This window comes from Hyaena hyaena, unplaced genomic scaffold (assembly GCF_003009895.1).
Source record: "Hyaena hyaena isolate Hyena2069 unplaced genomic scaffold, ASM300989v1 scaffold_285, whole genome shotgun sequence".
NCBI classification, from domain to species: domain Eukaryota; kingdom Metazoa; phylum Chordata; class Mammalia; order Carnivora; family Hyaenidae; genus Hyaena; species Hyaena hyaena.
The window spans coordinates 274,376-295,883 of NW_024080917.1; the positions used below are offsets into that span (position 1 = coordinate 274,376).

Here is a 21,508-nt window from a genome sequence, read left to right on the forward strand (position 1 = left end):
AATCTGAAGCTGCTTTTTGGAATTCCAGCAAACTGAACAAATAAATCAATCTATGGGTGAACCAGGAGCCAAGTTCTCAGGGTTGGAGAATACAGTTACAAACTCCCAGCTGAGGGGAAAGGGGAGGAGGAGGAAGAGGAGGGGGAGGAAGGGGAGGGGGTTAGGAAGAAGAGGAGAGGAGGAGGAGGAGAGCACAAACCCTGTGGAATTAGTGTGAACTCCGGGGTGTGCACATCTCACCCATTTCCCAGCTTTGTTTTCCAAGAAGGCCTAGAAGTAATGAGGCCACAGGAACTCAAAGTACGCCCACAACCCTTATCTTGGTTTGTAAACACATTTTTCTCTATTTCCACTAGATTTTTTTTTAACTACCAAAGGGACAACTAGAAATTTTACAGCAGAGAAGCCACATTGGCCGCTTCTTAAACACACAAATCAAAGCCAGCATAGGCAGTAATGCAACTCCTGGGAAGTATGTACCTCTGCGTGTCACATACTGAGGTCACAGCACCGTTTCCGTGTGCCTCCTGCCCAAAGTGTGTAACCTGAATCTAAACATGATGAAACATCAGACAGACCCAACTTGAGGGCCATTCTACAAAACAAACAGCCTGGACTCTCCAAAAATGACAATGTCATGAATTACAGATGAAGAAATAGGAACTGCTCCAGATTAGTCTAAAAAGACATGACAACTGAATGCAACGGATCCATGATTTTGAATTTTCTGTTGTCATAAAGGATTTGTTGGAACAAAGGACACCACCTCAATGGGGTCTGCACGTTATCGGTGTTTCAATCTCATTTTCCTGATTTTGAAATCTGTAGTGTGGATATGCAAGGGGGGCCAGCGTTCTCCCTGTAAGAAAAGGAGAACACTCGCCCACGGGGTTGTCATGAGCATCAAATGCAGAATTTGGCACAAACATTAGGTAAATATAGAAAAGGATAATTATTGTAGGAAAGAGTCTCACTGGAGGTAGTGGGTTTTAAGATACCGCCATGCTATACCGTCGGCCTCGGAAACACCGGTTTTGGTCCAAAAAGACTGTTTCCTAGACTGCTCAGAGGTGGTTCCGCTCACGGGAGCAGTACCCACAGGTGCCCGGGTTCCAGGGGGCGGGTTGAGAACAGCGCCCTGGGCGCGGCCATCGCTCCCACGCGGGGCTTCCCGGTCCAGCCCCCGAGGCGAGTTTATCCCTCCGTTGGGACGTTAAGAAGAAAATTTGGTAAAATCAAATACGAAATCCCAAACTCAAAGGGGAGGCAGTGGATGATGGGGCTGCGACCGAGTGGGGTCTCGTGAGGGTGTGATGCCCCCCCCGCCCCCCCAGGTAGCGGGCAAGGCCAAGGGCGAGCCCAAGGTCGACTTGCAGATGGCGGCATGAGAAGCCCAGCTGCTTTCAGCTCTGCTGAGAGCGGGACTGCTCCTCAGGTTAAAACCGCGGACGTTTAAAAGGTAACGTGAGACACTCAGCAGAGGGGAGAAGAATTTAAGGATGTTTGTAACGTTTTTGCCCTGCCACGTTTAACGTGTCCCAGGTTCTGGAGAACACAGTGTCGCTGCCCGGCCGCCTTGCACGGAGGAACTAGTACGAAAATTATCCCCCAAGGCAGTCGGCTCGGTTCAGCACCGTCTATAGCGGTGGAAGCTGCCGACACCTCGGCCAGCTGCTGTGGCTTTTGCCTCAGGCCCTGGGCCTGAAGCCGGGCTTTGAAGTTAGGGGTGTACCCGCTGCCTGGGGGCTGTGGGGACTTCTCCCGGGTGCGGAAAGCCGGGTGCGACGCTGCCGCGCGCTTGCCGCGCGAGGCCCATGAGCACACGGAAGTAGCCAAGTGGCTGGACTCGGACCATCAACTCCAAACATGGGGAGACAAAATGGCGGCCGTGCCTCTGGCCGAAGCCACATACGGGTTCCGCGGCACGCACGAACTGCAACTCCCAGAACGCTCTGGGTAGAAAGTGGGCGGGCGAGTAACGCGCTAGCGTCTCTCGATGTGGCGCTAGGACTTGTGCCCCGCCTCCCTCCCAGCGGAAACACTCCGGAATACGTGGCCCGCTCTGTTCCTCTCGTCCGCCCTTCCTCGCACTGGCCGAAGGGATTCGTAGTTCCTTGGCAGCCGAGTTGAACCTCCCTCGGGCGTTAAAAAACTACACTTCCCGACGTAGCGTCGGCGCCTGCGCACGACGCCGCGGAACATACTACGGTTCCCGGCGGGCCCTGCGACGCGCACGGGTGCGTGCTGACGCGCTTAGTTGGTCGTGCTGACGTGCAGCGCGGCCCAGGCGGGGTGCGAGTGGCGCAGTCGGAGCCCGCTGCGGCCCCTGAGGAAGCGAGGCGGCGTCGGTGTCGGCTGAGGCGGGCGGACCGGCGAGGCGAGGCGAGGCGGTAGCTCCGGGCCCCAGGGGACTCGGGAGCTTGAGCAGCGGCAGCACCTCTCCCCCTCGGAGGCGGCGGGTGGAGGCGGCGGCGGCGGGTGAGAGGGTGAGGGAGCGCGCGAGCCGGGTGGGGGAGGGGCGGCGGCCCCGGCGCGAGGCCAAAGCGCGCGGAGAACGGGCCAGGCCGCCGCGCGCACGCGCGCTCGCCGCCCCTAGCTCACGCGGACGCCCTCGCTCGCTTGCCTCCCCTCCCCCCCTTCCTTCGGTTCCCGTCGCGCGCGGGGCTTTTACCTGCCCTCCCCTCCCCCATGGCAACGGCTCGCGCCGCCGACGGCTCGCGGGTTCGCGCGCGCTCGCGACGGGGGGGAGCGCGCGCCTCGGTTTCTCGCCTCCCCCACGCGTGCGGCCGAGCAGGCCCTTCCGCAGTACCCCCTTCCGACATTTTCTCGGCGGGGAGGCGCCGGCGCTCGGGGCCCGGGGCCCGTTCCCGGATCCCTTCCCCCGAGCTTCTCCGGCCTTCGGCTTCTCCGTCCCTCCCGGGGCCTGCGGTCCGGCGCGGAGCCTCCCAGACTCCCGGGCGCCGCGCAGCCCCCTCCCCCATCCCTCAAGGCCGAAAATAGGCCTTGGCTGCCCAGCCGACGCAGGGGAGGCCTGGAACTAGATGCCCTGGAGATTTCGATAGTTCACGCTTGTTACTGCTGGGCCTGAAGCGGTAGGGAGACGGAAGTTCTAAGCCTTGGTTTTTTTTGTTTGTTTGTTTTTGATGTAAAGAAGTGTTCAGTCCCGGTACGTTCAGGCAGGTTGTGTGTCCCCTCCTGCCCCCATCCCTAGTCCTCACCGTCGCCCCATCGTCTTCTCAGAAGTTGTGTTGAAGCGAGCGAGGCCGTTGGAGCGCTGCCTTGGGCAGAAAACGCTGGGCTCCGTCTCAGGCGTTATTTGGCACCAGACTCTTCTGAGTCTTCGTGTCCACTCACCCTGGTCTAAGATGTCGCCTGGACCAAAAAACTCTAAACGGGTGTTTTGTTGTCTTTGCCCTTACGTGTGTGAGTGTATTAGGTTTTTTCTTGAACGAGTAGGACGGATTTTTCTGGGTTCGATAGCGTTGGAACAGCCCTTCACTGAGCTTGCTGGGCTGGCTGATGCCCATTTTCCTGCGGACCCACCGCCTTTTTGGTGCTTTTTTTGTCTTATTTCCGTATTGAATTTCAAGATTGTCTTCTACCTCGTTCTTTGTTTGGCGTCCTGATACATTTCCCAGTAAGAGAAAAAAAAATTTTTTGTCTCGCAGGTGATTTTTACTCTTTGATTTTAGTTTGGGTAATTTTTGTGTACTCAGTCTGTGGACCCCAGTTGAGAATGTCTGTAAAGTTGCCTGTTTTGGGCGATTTTTCTGTGCGTTGATGTTCCCCTTTGGTTTTTCCTTTTAGTGTTTTGAGCGCTGCCTCAGATGTTGTGGGCTATTTTTCTGGGGTAGGGGGGTGAGGACTTGTTCCTTTAAAGTTCTCCAGTTAGTTGTGACTTAATGTCCTTTCCTCAGCTGCTGCTGGTTTGCCCTATTAAGGGAGTGGGAGGACTTGTGTGTGAGGGGGTATGGAGGTGTGGGTGAATGGTTACACTGAAGCATGTCAGAAGCATTCTGCAAGGAAGGCAGAAACTAGGATGGGGTTTAGGGAGGCAAAGAAGGACCTAGGTTTAGAGTGGGGAGGATTTGGTTTTTGAGAAAATGAAAGTGAGCGTTGGGGGGCTAAAGAAACCGAGTTCTTGTGCTGTAAAGAAAATTTTCATTTCTTTGTGCATTTTTGCATGCTTTTCCTAGATTTAGCTTCATTTGTCACTCCTGTATCTTAGTATGGTTTTCTGATTTTCCAGTCCTTTGGAGTCTGCTGCTGGGATTGGGCAGGGACCCAACCTTTACAGATTGGGGGATAGAGGTATACGCGGTTCTGGAATTGGGCAATTTCCCTTCCGTTCTCAATATCCCCGTACTTAAAATTTTATTCTAGTATATTTTTCCAGGTATTCATATGCAGTTTTTTCTGGTATTTTAAAAACGTAGGCTTCTTTTTTATTCAACTTTATCTACTTTTGCTTATTTTTCATTAATTTCTCCATTTGTTCCTTGGGGATTTTGATGGGGGGCTAGTTTTCCCTCACATATTTATGCTCTGTGACGCTGTCTTGGACAAGATGAGCTGGAGAAAGAAAGTATATGTAGTAGGAGAAAGGAATAGAATGTGTGTAGCTAAACAGTCTAACCAGAAAAATGGGGGGTTGTGGGCTCTTCAGAGCCATGCTGGGGTTGGGACAGGTTGTGAGGATAGAACCTTGGTGTAGGAGGCACAAAGAGAACATGAGAGAGAGAAGGCAGGTCTGGAAGAGAAACACTAGGAAGTGAGATACAGGGGACTGATAGGGAAAGTTGACAGTTTTGCACTAATGAAGGGGGGCTATGAAGAGTGTGGGGGTCTCTGAGTAAGTTTAGGGCAAGGAACATAGAAGTGGGTATGGGAACAGTTGGAACAGAGGAGGTTTGTTTGATCAGAGCATTGAGTTGAAAACAGGTGATGTTTAAGAGGAGCTAATGAGACTTGGGTGAGCTGCAAATCACGTGAGAAAGCCTATTGGGAAAGAAATTAAAGGTGTAAGATATCAGGCAGGGTAGTTGATAGCTTATAAATATTGGGAATCAAGGAAGTGGCCTAACCTCTGGGAGGTAAAGTACAGGAGGATTATGTATCCAAGGTTCTTGTGTTTCTGATATGCATGCTGGCTTTTACTCGAGTGTGAGGCTGCATGGGACACTGAGTTCATGTCAGGAACCAGTCAGGCCCCTGTTCAAATACAAAGGGGTTATTTAGTCTGTTTTTTATTTTTGTTAGAAGGTAGTGTGAAATTCTTAGGTCAGTTCTTAAAAGAATCTTTGGACTTGGGCCTGTGGGCCTGTAGGTGCCACAGATCTGTGGTGGTGTTTGTGTTCTCTTTGGAGGTCTCAGTTGCCAGATGTTAGAAATCAGGTTAGTAGGTGGAGACATCACTTGTGCTTATTGGGGCCAGAGGGGAGTAAAGAGACAGGAGAAAATTGAGAGAAGGATGTTTCGTTTCTTCTGAGCGTGGAAAAAACATCTAGGTGCAAACAGAAATGGAAATGGCTCTTGCCCTTTGGGGTAAAAGGCTGTAAGAGCTGGGTTGTGACTGAGCGGAAAGAAAGTATGGGAAGGGTAAGGAAGGGTTTTTGTTAGAAGACCAGGACGATTATGCAGGTAAAGGAATTTAGTGTGGAAATTCATGTTGAAATAGGGGTGAAGAACAGGGATTTGGGTGGTGGTAAGTGGTTAGTTTGGGGTCAGGGGCCTGACCCGTGTTTCCCCGCTCCCCCCCAGGAGCGGTGGTGCCCCCCCGGGCACGGGGCCATGTACAACGGGATCGGGCTGCCGACGCCCCGGGGCAGCGGCACCAACGGCTACGTCCAGCGCAACCTGTCCCTGGTGCGAGGCCGCCGGGGTGAGCGGCCTGACTACAAGGGAGAGGAGGAACTGCGGCGCCTGGAGGCTGCCCTGGTGAAGCGGCCTAATCCTGACATCCTGGACCACGAGCGCAAGCGGCGCGTGGAGCTGCGATGCCTCGAGCTGGAGGAGATGATGGAAGAGCAGGGGTGAGGGGAGGGCTGGGGGAGAGCCAAGCACTGAATGAGTGCAGAGCTGGGGGAGTCAGGTGGGATGTAGGGAGCTTAGGGCTTGTTGAAGAGGCCTGGAGAGGAGATGTCGGAGGGGAGCAGGTAAAGGAATTGTAGCAAATCGAGAGGAGGTAAGGGACAGCTCAAGGTGGGAGGTCAGGAAACTGTCTGCAGCAAGAGAAAGCCTCAGGGAATTTGAATTATTAAGATGAAGACGCACTGGGAAAGCGGGGAGCTATGGAGAAACAAAAAGGTGCTTTAAGGGGAGAGGTGGGAAAGCAGGTAGCAGGCAAAAGAGCTGAAGTATAACGTGATGGGTGTTGTCATTGGTAGAGAAGAGGAAGGCAAATGGAATTAAGGATTGAGGCCTTGGAAAGTAGTGAAGGCAAGAAAACAGGAATTGGAATAATATCTGGATAAGAGGGATCATGGGTTGGGTAGGGAAGTGAAATTTTGGAAAAGGAGGGCAGTTAGAAAACCTTTTAGAGCAGTGGTTTTCAAACTTCAGCAGTGGCACCGTTTTTATACAATGCACTTTATTTTGGAATCTCAGGAAATACCTGTTGTTGAAGGTGGGGAGTAGCACTTGGAACTCTGCCTGCTTAACTTTCCTCTTTGGCCCCTGGAGTTTAGCCTGTTTAAAATCCACTGTTCTAGAGGCTATAGAAAGTGGAGGGAAGAAAGATAACAGTGAAAGATTAGAAAGATTTAAGAGAAGGGCCCTTTGGGTGACAGTGAGTGAAAAGTTTTATGTGTGCATGGAAAGGGAAGGGATCCTCCTGGGAATAAGGAAACTTTAAACCTGGGACTGGGGAAAGTGCCTAGTCAAGCTCTAACCCTGCAGGGATTTGTTCTTTAGGTACGAGGAACAGCAGATTCAGGAAAAAGTGGCTACCTTTCGACTCATGTTGCTGGAGAAGGATGTGAACCCTGGGGGAAAGGAAGAGACCCCAGGGCAGAGGCCAGCGTGAGTGTTTTCCCTGTCGCTTATTTCCTCTGGACTCCACTGCTTTTGCTGTTCTCTCTTCAACTTCCTCCCTGCTCTTCTTTTTCCCAGTCCCATTTGGCTGCCTAGGGTTGTGTGAGTGACCCTGTTCTTTTCTATTTCCTTTTCACCTTTGCCTCTTTTCCCCCAGGGTAACTGAGACTCACCAGTTGGCAGAACTGAACGAAAAAAAGAATGAGCGACTCCGTGCTGCCTTTGGTATCAGTGATTCCTATGTAGATGGCAGCTCTTTTGATCCTCAGCGACGAGCTCGAGAAGCTAAACAGCCAGCTCCAGAGCCTCCCAAACCTTACAGGTACTCAAGGTCAAGAAACCATGTCAGTTTCTTTTCCTGCTTCTAAGCACTCTGCACTATTTAGGGATGAGAGGGACTATTTCTTCCCAAACTGTTCAGATTTTGTTTTGAAGTTGAAATGTCTAAGACAGTTGATCTTAGCACTCATCCTGTTGCTTTTCATCTTTCTCTAGCCTTGTGCGGGAGTCCAGCAGTTCTCGATCACCAACCCCAAAGCAAAAGAAGAAGAAAAAGAAGAAAGATAGAGGACGGTAAATTAATTGAAAGTTACTTTATTATTATTATTTTTTAATTAAAAAAATTGTATTTTTGATTTTGAGAGAGAGACAGGGTGAACAGGGGAGGGTCAGAGAGGGAGACACAGAATCTGAAACAGGCTCCAAGCTCTGAGCTAGCTGTCAGCACAGCCCAACGCGGGCCTTGAACCCATGAACCGTGAGATCATGACCTGAGCCGAAGTCGGATCAACCAACTGAGCCACCCAGGTGCCCCAGTTGAAAGTTCCTTTAATAGGCAGAGGACCAATTTTGTTGTTTTTTTCTCCCCTCTGTAGAAATAGAGAATTCTTGCTTTTAGGAAGTAGGAGAGAGTTGCCAGATGTCAGGGAAGAGGGAGTTACCATTTAGGTTTCAGTTGGGGAAGGAACGTCGTGTGTGTGTGTGTGTGGGGGGGGTTTAATGTTTATTTTTGAGAGAGCGAGAGAGAACAGGGGAGGGTCAGAGAGAGGGAGACAACAGAATCCGAAACAGGCTCTGAGGTATCTGTCAGCACAGAGCCTGACGCAGGGCTCGAACCCACGAACTGTGAGATCATGACCTGAGCTGAAGTTGGATGCTTAACTGACTGAGCCATCCAGGTGCCCCTGTCTTCTGTTTTTTCATCGGGGAAGGGTTGATTCTTCAGCTTTGCCAACTAAGAACTAACCGTTGACGTTTTGAGTTACTGGGATTTTCTTTTTTGTTTTGAGGTTTGTTCCTTTATGGAGGAGGTACTTCTGCTTCTTGGAGAGTAATTAAGTCCTGGGGTTAGGTCTGAGACATTGATACTGTTTGTGTTTGTTGATTTAGAAACCTTTTTTCGGGGTGGATTATAAGTGGGAAGGTCAAGGAAGGAGCCCAGCAGAATGACTTTGTTTTTTAACGCATCTTTAGCAGGTCAGAGAGCAGCTCTCCTCGACGAGAAAGGAAGAAGAGTTCTAAGAAGAAGAAGCACAGGTATGAGGTGGGAGTACGTGGAGTGATTGGAGAGTTTTGAGGAGTCCAGGCATAGGTACTGGTTTATGTGTTTTTTTCCTCCCTCCCCTCCAACAGGTCAGAATCTGAATCCAAAAAACGGAAGCATAGGTAAGAGCTTCTTGTGGCATTGGGGACATAGTGGTATGGAACGGTGAGCCAGTCTGGCCTTACCTGTTCTCTCGGGGGTTTCTTAGAGTGAAGCTCCATTCCTCCATCTTTTGCTGTCAATAATTGTTTGTTTTTTAATTCCCTGATCTTTTTATTTCACTTCGGATTTTTTTTCTTAAAGATGGTTGTTTTTAATAATCTCCCTGTGTTTGTCAGGTCTCCCACTCCAAAGAGCAAACGTAAATCTAAGGACAAGAAGCGGAAGCGGTGAGTGAGTTTGTGTGAATTGGAGGGTAATTTGCTTATTAGCAAGTAGGTTCGGTGAAGGCTACCTGGTGGGGGTAGGGGAGAATCCGTTGTGTCCTTGACTGTGGAAGGTTGAGGTGGAGGGATGAGGAGAGCCCAGTATAAGTGTGACAGCACCTTGAGCTATGGTGGTGGCCTTCCTTCAGGTCTCGTAGTACAACACCAGCCCCCAAGAGCCGCCGGGCCCACCGTTCAACATCTGCTGACTCTGCTTCCTCTTCTGATACTTCCCGCAGTCGGTAAGGGGTGGTCCAGGAGGAAGGGAGGGAGAGGGACTTGTGGGTTAATCAATTTAATATTTATTGAGCGCCCACGGTGTGCTAGGCGCTGCACAGACCATTCGGAAGACACGGTCCCTGCCCTCTAGGAGCTGACAGGCTAAAGCAACAGGATGGACAGACATATACATTTCCCCTTCTCTTTTTTTTTGTTTTTGTTTTTGTTTTTGTTTATTTTGTTATTTTTTTGTTTTGTTCTGATGTATATGGACTGCCAGAATAGGGGGGGTGGTGGTTTGTTCGTGGTGTCTGGGGGAGGAAGGAATCCTTACCCTGGCTTCCTTTATCGGGGAAGGCTTCCTGAAGGAGGTGGGCTCAGAGGTGAGTTGTGAATGAAGTGGGTAGGGAATGGGCAGGGGGGAGGGTTGGAAGGGTTGGGGGAGGTGAGTAAACGGGTAGAGGGAGAACATTTTGGGGGACTGTTGGAAGAAAAGGACCAAAGTGAAGTGGACTTGAATTTCCATGAATGATTTGAGTCAGGTGTGTAAGAGAAGGCTTCTTGGAAGAGGGTTTGTATAGTCAGGAAAGGTGGATGGGAGCTGGGGAGGGGGTTCTCTGTTCTCCCCTGAGCTGATTTCTTTCCTCTCCCCTGCCCTCAATTACCTTCCTCAGATCCCGAAGTGCGGCAGCAAAGACCCATACAACTACCTTGACTGGGCGAAGTCCTTCCCCTGTTTCAGGGCGTCGAGGGGAGGGAGATGCACCTTCTAAGGAGCCAGGTACCACCAACACAGGGCAGCCTAGCAGCCCAGAGCCCTCTACAAAGCCGCCTAGTAGTCCTCGTGAAGACAAAGACAAGGAGGTAGGTTGCAGCTTGAGTTAATGGATATTTTTTGCGTTGCAGAGTTAAGATGGGTGTTTGAAGTGAAGGAGGAAAGTAAACTTGTTTAGAGAAGTGAATTCAGGTTTTTTTTTTTGAGGCATTTTTTATTTATCAAGGTCTCTTGTATGTGTCTAAATTCTATAGAATTAATGGCCTACAAACTTCCTGGTTGTTTATAGGTTTTGCATCACTGTCCTGTTTATATATTTATGTACAATTTGAGTAAAGGGTTTCTTAAGTCATAATTTAGCATTATTAGAGACGTGTCTATACAGTTTAATTTTTGTTAAATGCTGGCTGTAGCTAACTAAAAATTGTCAACCCAGTGGGTTGCTGCCTGCAGTTTGAAAACACTACTCCAGAATGGTCTTTTCGGTACCTGTCATTCTGATAGAAGCTTAGGTCATGGTGCTTTGTTGCTTCAGCTACTATAGTATAATTGTTTTTCGTTAAATGTTTAGCTTATTTGTTTTTTTTCTGTGTTCTCCGGAGTTGTTTTTCTGAAGAACAAGTTGGGGCACCTCAGAGACTTAATTTCTTTTTTAACTTCATTTATTTCTTTTATACTGAAAGCTTTTCGAACTTGGTTTCCTTTGCTTTTTGTGTACTTTCCTGTAATTCTATTTACATAAATCACGTTTTCAAATCTTTGTCTTTGCTCTTTTATTTTAGTATTTTTGAAGGGTGAAGTCAGATGCCTCATGCTTTGGGAAACTGCTTCGTTTTTCCATTTAATAAAAATACACTTTTTTTAATTTCTGTTGTGGCATTTTGTTAAGGTTATTCTAAAATGTAGCGTGTTGTTCACATTGTGTTTTTTTCTAGGTTATGAGACTTTTAAAGTGATAGAAGTGTATCTGTATCTTCATATTGTCTCCACTGTCTCTTTTTTTTTTAATTTTTAAATGTTTGTTTTATTTATTTTTGAGAGAGAGAGGGTGAGCAGGGGAGGGTCAGAGAGAGAGGGAGACACAGAGTCTGAAACAGGCTCCAGGCTCTGAGCTGGCTGTCAGCACAGAGCCGGATGCGGGACTCGAACCCGTGAAGCGTGAGATCATGACCTGAGCCAAAGTCGGATGCCTAACCCACTGAGCCACCCAGGTGCCCCTCTCTGCTGTCTTTTGATATGATCTTTTGTTAATGAGTACCTGTGGTGAGGAAAAGGACTAATTGGTGTAATCAGGCGTGTAGAGGAAGAATTTCATTGGAAAGGATGTTAGACTTTCATGGGTGATAAGTTTTGGTGCTTACGTTCCTATCCATACTTTGTTTTCCATTCTTAGAAATCTGCAGTTCGACTTAGCCCCTCTCCGGAAAGGAGCAGCACAGGCCCAGAACCACCTGCTCCCACTCCGCTCCTTGCTGAGCAACCTGGCGGCTCCCCGCAACCCCTTGCAACAACCACCTTAAGTCAGGACCCAGTGAACCCCCCATCTGAGGCTTCCCCCACCCGGGGCCGTTCACCACCTAAATCTCCTGAGAAACCTCCCCAGTCGTCTTCAGAGAGCTGCCCACCATCCCCCCAACCTACCAAAGTTTCTCGACATGCCAGCTCTTCCCCTGAAAGTCCTAAACCTGCACCAGCTCCTGGGTCCCGCCGAGAGATTTCTTCTTCTCCCGCATCCAAGAGTCATTCACATGGCCGAGCAAAGCGGGATAAATCACATTCTCATACCCCTTCCCGAAGAGTGGGGAGGTCCCGTAGCCCTACCACTACTAAGAGGGGGCGATCTCGGTCTCGAACCCCTACCAAAAGAGGTCATTCTCGGTCCCGGTCCCCTCAGTGGCGTAGGTCCCGGTCTGCACAGAGATGGGGACGATCCAGAAGCCCCCAGCGACGTGGTCGCTCTAGGTCTCCTCAGCGACCAGGCTGGTCTAGAAGCAGAAATACCCAGAGAAGAGGCAGGTCTAGATCAGCAAGGCGAGGCAGGTCACACTCTAGATCTCCAGCTACTAGGGGCAGATCTCGTTCTAGAACGCCAGCCCGCCGGGCCAGATCTCGCTCTAGAACACCTGCCAGGCGCAGGTCTCGCTCTAGAACACCTGCCAGGCGTAGGTCTCGCTCTAGAACACCTGCCCGGAGAGGCAGGTCTCGCTCTAGAACACCTGCTAGGCGCAGATCTAGGACCCGATCACCAGTACGACGGAGGTCTCGTAGCAGATCACCAGCCAGGAGAAGTGGCAGGTCACGCTCTAGAACTCCAGCCAGACGTCGGTCACGCTCTAGAACACCAGCCAGGAGAGGGAGATCTCGGTCTAGGACACCTGCAAGACGACGCTCTCGCTCTAGGACACCAGTAAGACGAGGACGCTCTCGCTCTAGGACACCAGCAAGGCGAAGATCTCGTAGTAGAAGTCTAGGCAGACGAGGAAGATCTCACTCTAGAACCCCGCAAAGAAGAGGCAGGTCTGGTTCATCATCAGAACGGAAGAACAAATCCAGAACATCACAGAGGAGGAGCAGGTCCAACTCAAGCCCAGAAATGAAAAAATCTCGAGTTTCCTCAAGACGAAGCAGGTCTCTCTCTTCACCGCGGTCCAAAGCAAAATCTCGTTTGTCTTTGAGGCGGAGCCTTTCAGGATCCTCTCCGTGTCCTAAGCAAAAGTCTCGGACACCACCAAGGCGCAGTCGCTCTGGTTCATCCCAGCCGAAAGCTAAATCTAGAACGCCACCAAGGCGAAGTCGTTCTGGTTCTTCTCCTCCTTCTAATCAGAAATCTAAAACACCTTCGAGACAGAGTTGTTCCAGTTCATCTCCTCAACCTAAAGTGAAGTCTGGAACACCACCAAGGCAAGGGTCTTTAACAAGTCCCCAGGCAAATGAACAATCTGCGACACCACAAATACAGAGCCTTTCAGAATCATCACCTGACCCTGAGGGGAAATCTATGACCCCTTCAAGACATAGCTGCTCTGGTTCCTCTCCTCCTAGAATGAAATCCAGCACCCCTCCAAGACGCAGCCGATCCGGATCATCCTCTCCACAACCCAAAGTGAAGGCAGTAACGTCACCAGCCCAAAGTCATTCTGGCTCTTCGTCTCCAAGCCCTAGTAGGGTAACTTCTAAAACCCCTCCAAGGCAAAGCAGATCAGAGTCTCCTTGCTCCAAGATGGACTCTAGATTGTTGCAAAGACACAGCCGTTCTAGGTCCTCTTCACCAGATACCAAAGTGAAACCTGGAACACCACCAAGGCAAAGTCACTCAGGGTCTACTTCGCCATGCCCTAAAGTAAAGCCCCAAATTCCATCAGGGCACAATCTTTGTGGGTCAAAGTCCCCATGTTCCCAAGAGAAGTCTAAAGACTCACCGGCACAGAGTTCTGGATCCTTCTCTCTCTGTCCAGGAATAAAGTCTACCACACTACCAGGAGAGCTGTATTTTGCCACCTCCTCTCTGCAACAGAAAGGACAGTCTCAAACTTCACCAGACCCTAGATCTGATACTTCAAGTCCAGATGTGAAACAGAGTCCCTCTGAGTCTCCATCTCTGCAGAGCAAATCTCAAACGCCTTTTAAGGGTGGCCGGTCCAGGTCCTCCTCTCCAATCGCTGAGCTGGCACCCAAATCTCCAATAAGACTAGATAGAAGTGAATTGTCAAGTCCTAGGCTAAAATCTGGAATGTCTCCCGAGCAGAGCAGGTGTCAGTCTGACTCTTTCTCGTATCCTGCCATGGACTCTAAATCTCTTTTGGGGCAGAGTAGATTGGAACATTCTGAATCAAAAGAGAAAACAGGCTTACTCCTTCAGGAGGATGCTCCTGTGTCATCTCCTGGACCAAGAGACAAATCGAGTCCTTTTCCAGTCCAAGATAAACCTGAGTTTTCACCAGTACTCAGAGAGACACCTAAAACCCCATCAAGGGAAAGAGGTGTTGGGTCATCCCCAGATATAAAAGACCAAAGTGCATTAGCTAAGCCAAGCCAAGATGAGGAGTTAATGGAGGTGGTTGAGAAATCCGAAGAGTCCTCAAACCAGGTCCTCTCCCATTTGTCTCCAGAACTTAAAGAAATGGCTGGAGGTAATTTTGAGTCCTCGCCTGAAATAGAAGAAAGACCTGCTGTGTCTTTGACTCTTGACCAAAGCCAGTCACAGGCTTCTTTGGAAGCAGAAGCCCCTGCAGTGGCCTCAGGTTGGAGTGGGCCACATTTTTCTCCAGAACATAAAGAACTGTCTAGTTCTTCCCCAAGGGAGAATAGCTTTGGGTCACCTTTAGAATTCAGAAACTCAGGCCCTATTGCAGAAATGAATGCTGGATTTTCTCCTGAGGTTAAAGAAGATTTGAATGGATCTTTTCCTAATCCGCTGGAAACAGATCCGTTTGTAGACCTGAAAGAACAATCGACAAGGTCCTCTAGACGCAGCAGCTCTGAGTTATCCCCAGATGCAGTGGAAAAAGCGGGAATGTCTTCAAATCAGAGTGTTTCGTCACCGGTGCTTGATGCAGTACCCAGAACACCATCAAGAGAAAGAAGTAGCTCTGCATCTCCTGAACTGAAAGACGGTTTACCCAGAACTCCCTCAAGGAGAAGCAGGTCTGGATCTTCCCCAGGACTGAGAGATGGGTCTGGGACTCCCTCAAGGCACAGCCTATCTGGGTCCTCTCCGGGAATGAAAGACATACCTAGAACACCGTCTAGGGGGAGAAGTGAATGTGATTCTTCTCCAGAACCAAAAGCTTTGCCCCAGACTCCTAGGCCAAGGAGTCGTTCTCCATCATCTCCAGAGCTCAACAACAAGTGTCTTACCCCCCCGAGAGAAAGAAGTGGGTCCGAGTCATCAGTTGAACAGAAGACCATGGCTAGGACTCCTCTTGGACAGCGAAGTCGATCTGGGTCTTCTCAAGAACTTGATGGGAAACCCAGTGCATCCCCTCAAGAAAGAAGTGAATCAGACTCTTCTCCAGATTCTAAAGCTAAGACACGAGTACCACTTAGAGAAAGGAGTCGGTCTGGGTCATCTCCAGAGGTCGATAGCAAAGCCCGACCTTCTCCTCGCCGTAGTAGGTCTGGCTCATCCCCTGAAATTAAAGATAAGCCGAGAGCTGCCCCCAGGGCACAGAGTGGTTCTGATTCTTCTCCAGAACCCAAGGCTCCTGCCCTTAGAGCTGTCCCCAGACGAAGCAGATCAGGTTCATCAAGCAAAGGCAGAGGCCCTTCTCCTGAAGGAAGCAGCAGTTCAGAGTCCTCTCCAGAACACCCACCCAAATCCAGAACTGCTAGAAGAAGTTCTAGGTCATCGCCAGAGCCCAAGACCAAGTCCCGTACTCCACCTCGCCGTCGCAGCTCTCGATCGTCCCCTGAGCTGACTAGGAAGGCCAGGCTCTCTCGTAGAAGCCGCTCTGCATCATCATCACCAGAGACCCGTTCTAGAACCCCCCCGAGACGCCGAAGAAGTCCTTCGGTGTCTTCCCCAGAGCCAGCTGAAAAGTCAAGATCCTCACGCCGGCGACGCTCCGCTTCATCCCCACGTGCTAAGACAACTTCGAGGAGAGGCCGTTCTCCTTCACCAAAGCCTCGTGGGCTTCAGAGATCCCGTTCCCGCTCAAGGAGGGAGAAAACCAGAACAACTCGACGTCGAGATAGGTCCGGATCTTCTCAGTCAACCTCTCGGAGACGACAGCGGAGCCGGTCAAGGTCTCGAGTCACTCGGCGGCGGAGGGGAGGCTCTGGTTACCACTCAAGGTCACCTGCCCGGCAGGAGAGTTCCCGAACTTCTTCACGACGCCGAAGAGGCCGTTCTCGGACACCCCCAGCCAGTCGGAAGCGGTCCCGCTCACGTACATCACCAGCTCCATGGAAACGCTCAAGGTCTCGGGCCTCTCCAGCCGCTCACCGGCGATCCAGGTCCAGAACACCTCTGGTCAGCCGCCGTAGGTCCAGGTCTCGAACTTCACCAGTCAGTCGGAGACGATCGAGGTCCAGGACATCGGTGACTCGGCGAAGATCTCGATCCAGAGCATCGCCAGTGAGTCGAAGGCGATCCAGGTCTAGAACACCACCAGTAACCCGCCGTCGTTCAAGATCCAGAACCCCAACACGCCGGCGCTCCCGTTCTAGAACTCCACCAGTGACTCGAAGAAGGTCCAGGTCGAGGACTCCACCAGTGACCAGGAGGCGATCTCGGAGCAGAACTTCCCCTATCACTCGCAGAAGATCAAGATCCAGAACATCCCCAGCCACCCGTAGGAGATCTCGATCTCGCACATCTCCAGTAACTCGAAGGAGGTCCCGCTCTCGAACCTCTCCGGTGACACGCCGCCGATCTCGGTCCCGAACACCTCCAGCTATTCGGCGTCGCTCGAGGTCTCGGACCCCATTGTTGCCACGCAAGCGTTCTCGAAGTCGCTCTCCCCTTGCTATCCGTCGCCGTTCTAGATCCCGTACTCCGCGAACAACTCGGGGCAAACGGTCCTTAACAAGATCTCCTCCTGCCATCCGAAGGCGTTCTGCATCTGGAAGTAGTTCTGATCGTTCTCGTTCTGCTACTCCTCCGGCAACAAGAAATCATTCTGGTTCTCGGACACCTCCGGTAGCGCTCAATAGCTCCAGAATGAGCTGCTTCAGTCGTCCTAGCATGTCACCAACTCCTCTGGACCGCTGTAGATCACCTGGAATGCTTGAACCCCTCGGCAGCTCTAGAGCACCTATGTCTGTCTTGCAGCAAGCTGGTGGCTCCATGATGGATGGTCCAGGTCCCCGAATTCCTGATCACCCGAGAACATCTGTGCCAGAAAATCATGCACAGTCTAGAATTGCACTTGCCCTAACAGCCATCAGTCTTGGCACTGCTCGGCCGCCTCCATCCATGTCTGCTGCTGGCCTTGCTGCAAGAATGTCCCAGGTTCCAGCTCCAGTGCCTCTCATGAGTCTCAGAACGGCCCCAGCTGCCAGTCTTGCCAGCAGGATTCCTGCAGCCTCTGCAGCAGCCATGAACCTGGCTGGCGCCAGGACACCTGCCATACCAACAGCAGTGAACCTGGCTGACTCGAGAACGCCAGCTGCGGCAGCAGCCATGAACTTGGCCAGCCCCAGAACGGCAGTGGCACCTTCTGCTGTGAACCTTGCTGACCCTCGCACCCCTACAGCCCCAGCTGTGAACCTAGCAGGAGCCAGAACCCCAGCTGCCTTGGCAGCTCTGAGTCTCACCGGCTCTGGCACTCCCCCGGCCGCTGCAAACTATCCCTCCAGCTCCAGAACAGCCCAGGCTGCGGCCCCTGCAAACCTGGTGGGTCCTAGATCTGCACATGCCACAGCTCCTGTGAATATTGCCAGCTCCAGAACCCCTCCAGCCATGGCACCTGCCAGCCTCACCAGTGCTAGAATGGCGCCAGCGTTGTCTGGTGCAAACCTGACCAGCCCCCGGGTTCCCCTCTCTGCCTACGAACGTGTTAGTGGTAGAACCTCACCACCGCTTCTTGACCGAGCCAGATCGAGAACCCCGCCAGGAGGCCCAGGCTCCAGAACCCCACCGTCTGCCCTGAGCCAGTCTAGAATGACCTCTGAGCGGGCTCCCTCTCCTGCCTCTAGAATGGTCCAGGCTCCCTCACAGTGTGTGCTTCCTCCAGCTCAGGATCGACCTAGGTCCCCTGTGCCATCTGCTTTTTCTGACCAATCCCGAGCTTTGCTTGCCCAGACCACCCCTGTAGCAGGGTCTCAGTCTCTCTCCTCTGGGACGGTGGCAAAGACCACGTCCTCTGCTGGTGACCACAATGGCATGCTCTCCGGTCCTGTCCCTGGGATGTCCCACCCTGAGGGTGGGGAAACACAGGCCTCCGCGGGGGCCCAGCAGCCTTCTGTATTGGCCGCCCTGCAGCCGGCAAAGGAGCGCCGGAGTTCCTCCTCCTCCTCCTCATCCAGCTCCTCCTCTTCATCCTCATCGTCGTCGTCTTCCTCCTCCTCCTCCTCCGGCTCCAGTTCTAGCGACTCAGAGGGCTCTAGCCTTCCTACTCAACCTGAGGTAGCGCTGAAGAGGTGAGGGGGCTTGACTTGCAGAACTGTTGGATGGGGCAGGTTTTGGGGAGGAGGGGGGTGTGGGGATGGGGAGGGAGCAGCTCTGTCCAGAGGCTCTTGGCTCTTTGAAAGAGGTATGGGGACCTTGACCCATCAGCTGGGGGTAGTAGAGAATGCTGGGGTGGGGGCAAACGGGGGGAGGAATGGGACAGATAAAAGTCTCCAAAGGTTCATTCTCTAGAGGATAATGATAAGTTTTCCGTCTCTACAGAGGACAGAACTAGAGGAAATGGACTTAATTTTACAGCAGGAGGGATGGCAGTTAGACCTCAAGAGGAACTCCCTGGGCTGGAAGGATCTTCAGAGGTCATCCCATCCCTCTCCCTGCCTCCAGGCAGGACGGCCCCTCCCCCAGCCAACCCGCACTCGCAGGGGCCTCCCCAAGCTGCGGCTCTCCAGGGAAGGAGACCGCCCAGCTCGGCTTCCACACCTGAGCCCAGGGGCCTTAGTCCGCCATCAGGGACATTTCTTGAGGTTTAGCCTTGATCCCTTGTGCTGTGGGCCCGGCCTGTTGCTTGTGTTAGCAGAGGTGGGGGCAGCTTGGGCCACTGCTCTCCAGAGAATGCGCTCAGCTCACCGGCCCTCGGCTGAGAGCTCCCAGGGCCTTTCTCCGGCACCCCTCCCCCGCTGCCGTTCCTCCAGGCCAAGGAAGGTAGGGTCGGGGCTGGGGTGCTATGTCTCCTCTTGACGCTCTGCTTCTCCCACAGGGTACCCAGCCCCACCCCAGCCCCAAAGGAGGCTGTTCGAGAGGGCCGTCCTCCGGAGCCAACCCCGGCCAAGCGCAAGAGGCGCTCCAGTAGCTCCAGTTCCAGCTCCTCCTCCTCTTCCTCCTCCTCTTCCTCCTCCTCCTCCTCCTCCTCTTCCTCCTCCTCTTCCTCTTCCTCCTCCTCCTCCTCCTCCTCTTCTACTTCTTCATCCCCCTCCCCTGCTAAGCCTGGTCCTCAGGCCTTGCCCAAACCTGCAAGCCCTAAGAAGCCGCCCCCCGGAGAGCGGAGGTGAGTGCAGCCTTGCTGGAGCTGGAAGGGGTGGGGTGTGACCCTGGGCGTGAGATCCCTGCCGGGAGTCTCTGGTGGACTGTGGTGTCTGGTTGTGTGGGAGGAGTTGGGCTCTCCTCTCCCCACCACCTGTGCTGTGCCCTGTTCTGGCAAAGGGTCCAGGTGTGGGTGCTCCAGTCAGAATTGTGGAGTCCTAGGTTCCTTCCTCTCCCCGCCCCTGACATGCAGCCTGCTTCCTGCTCCCTGTCCCAGGGATTCTAGTTTTTAAATTTCCCCATTGCTCCCGCCAGGGCTCTGGTCTGGCCACCGTCATCTTCTCCCGACTCTGTCCACAGCCTCTTCCCTGTCTCCCTGCCTCCACGCCATTCTCTTCCACACGTAGCCAGAGGGATCTTTCTAAAACGCACATCTGGTTACTTCCCTCCACTCCACAAATCCTTCCGGGACGCCCTGTGGCCTGCAGGATAAAGCCCCACCTCTGCGGGAATGGCGTGTGAGGCTCTTCACCAACTGGCCTTGCCTGCCCTGTGTTCTCCTCTCCTGCCCGCCCCCACACATGCCCTGTGCTCCAGCCATACCCAGCGCCTTGCAGTCTAAGGAGAACCCCATGCCTTTGGACATGCTGTTCCTTCTGCCTGGAATTCCCTTGTCCGCCTGGTGAACTCCTCGTTCTGCAAGACTCCGCTCAAACAGCACCTTCGAGAAGACTACCCTTCCCCCCCCTTCCCTGCCCCACGTCCCTTCCCCCCCGGGTCCCCAGACCCATGTATATTGGTCCTTGTGGGGCTGCTTCCCATACACGGGGCCAAGCGGGCCTCCCTTGGCCCTCCTCCACCACCAGACTGAGCCCCTCCAAGGGCAGGGACTGTCTTTTTCTTTGCATCCCCCGCTGCACCCCGTGCCCTGCCCAGAGGGGCACTCGGTGGATGGTGTGCGGGCGGATGGGTGAGCGAGCAGACAAAGGTGGGTCTGAGGCTGGCCCTGCGTGGTATGAGGTGTGGTGGTCAGGACCTGGGGGGTGGTCCTGAGTGCCGGCTGGTGGGTTGGGAAGAGCGTGGTGCTATCGAGGCTTCCTCTGCTCCCCAGGTCCCGTAGTCCCCGGAAGCCAATAGATTCCCTCCGAGATTCTCGCTCCCTCAGCTACTCGCCAGCGGAGCGCCGCCGCCCTTCGCCTCAGCCGTCGCCGCGGGACCAGCAGAGGTAGGGGCTCGCGTCGGTGGCGCGCCCGGCCCGGGCCAGTCCGGCCGCCACGCTCCGAAGTTCTGAAGTCGTACGAGGTTGGTGTTGCCTCGCGTGTCGTCTGACTGGCCTGTGTTGTTGCAGTAGCAGTGAACGGGGTTCCCGCAGAGGCCCGCGTGGGGACAGCCGCTCCCCTGGCCACAAGCGCAGGAGGGAGACGCCCAGCCCCCGCCCCGTGCGGCACCGCTCCTCCAGGTGCGCCCTTGTCCGGCTCTTGCGCCCGGGGACCTCCGGGGCCGCCTGGGGCTTTGGCGCTGATGGCCGTCTTCTCTGTTGCAGGTCTCCTTGAATCTACGGGGGGAAATCCCACCACACCCCAAGTTCTGGAGCTGCAGGGAGTGCCCCCTTTCCCCAGCAGAGCGGTGGGGAGGGGTCCTTGTCTGTCCCCCCCCCAACCCTGGCAGCCTCCCCGGGGAGGACTCCTTCCCCCCCTTTTTCTTTGTTCCTGTGAAATGTTAATCTCTGTGAGTTTTTCCTGGTTCACGTTTTGGGGGGATTGGGGTGGGTGGGAATGAGAATGGGAGTTGCGGGAGGGGAAGGTACAGTTTGGGACGCCGTGGTCTTGATTTAGAAAGGGCTGGGAGGCACCGAGGCCCCCTGTACCCCTAAGTTCTGGGGAGAGTTGGAACTTGGGTAAGGTGTTCCGGGATGGAAGGGGCAGGAGTGGAAGTTAGTTGGCCCCTACTGCCCCCCCAGTGAGGTTGTGGCCCCTCCCCCAACTTTTCTTCACGTTTCTTAAAGGCATTTTGGTTTTTTAAAATCTGTACAGCAAGAGCAACTTTTTCTGTCAAATAAAAATGAGAAATGCAGGAATTGGGTCTATAGGCTGTTTATTAGGGGTAGGGGACAGCTGTCCTTCCACTTTGCCTCCCTCCTTCCTCCTGGGGCCTCGGAGGACTCAGGGAGGGTGACTGTAGGCAGGGGGTGCCCCTGGGAACCCCACTGCCTCCAGCTGACGCTTTTGCTCCTGGCCTCTGCCCCTCAGCCTAGAGTGTGTACTGGGCGGAAGTCACTGAAGGAACAAAGCCTCACACTTTTGTCCCCAGGCGGAGCGGAAGGCTGGCCTGGGCTCTGGGTCCCTCCCCGGCCTCTGAGGGCAGAGGCCAGGCTCGGGTGGGTGTGGACAGGGGGGGCCCTGGGGTCCCACAGCCGGCCTAGC

The 21,508-nt window shown here is 53.1% G+C and overlaps 1 protein-coding gene across 10 annotated transcripts; it reads left to right on the plus strand.

Annotated features, from left to right (window-relative positions):
• Positions 1-2,274: 2,274 nt before the first annotated feature.
• SRRM2 (serine/arginine repetitive matrix 2) lies at positions 2,275-21,162 on the plus strand. Of its 10 annotated transcripts, none has more exons than XM_039246649.1 (15): positions 2,282-2,478; positions 5,761-6,032; positions 6,913-7,020; positions 7,190-7,354; positions 7,528-7,605; positions 8,506-8,568; positions 8,665-8,697; positions 8,914-8,964; positions 9,150-9,242; positions 9,894-10,083; positions 11,388-18,076; positions 18,823-19,110; positions 20,197-20,310; positions 20,434-20,544; positions 20,629-21,162. In XM_039246649.1, exons 2-15 carry the CDS (start codon positions 5,791-5,793, stop codon positions 20,636-20,638), a joined length of 8,235 nt encoding a protein of 2,744 aa, XP_039102580.1. In that variant the 5' UTR covers positions 2,282-2,478; positions 5,761-5,790; the 3' UTR covers positions 20,639-21,162. The 10 variants fall into 10 exon arrangements, 6 of the variants coding, with proteins under 6 accessions (XP_039102584.1, XP_039102583.1, XP_039102580.1 ...); XM_039246650.1 differs by having other exon boundaries at positions 20,437-20,544; XR_005530893.1 differs by lacking the exons at positions 20,434-20,544; positions 20,629-21,162 and adding an exon at positions 19,401-20,073 and having other exon boundaries at positions 2,280-2,478; positions 20,197-20,289.
• Positions 21,163-21,508: the final 346 nt, after the last annotated feature.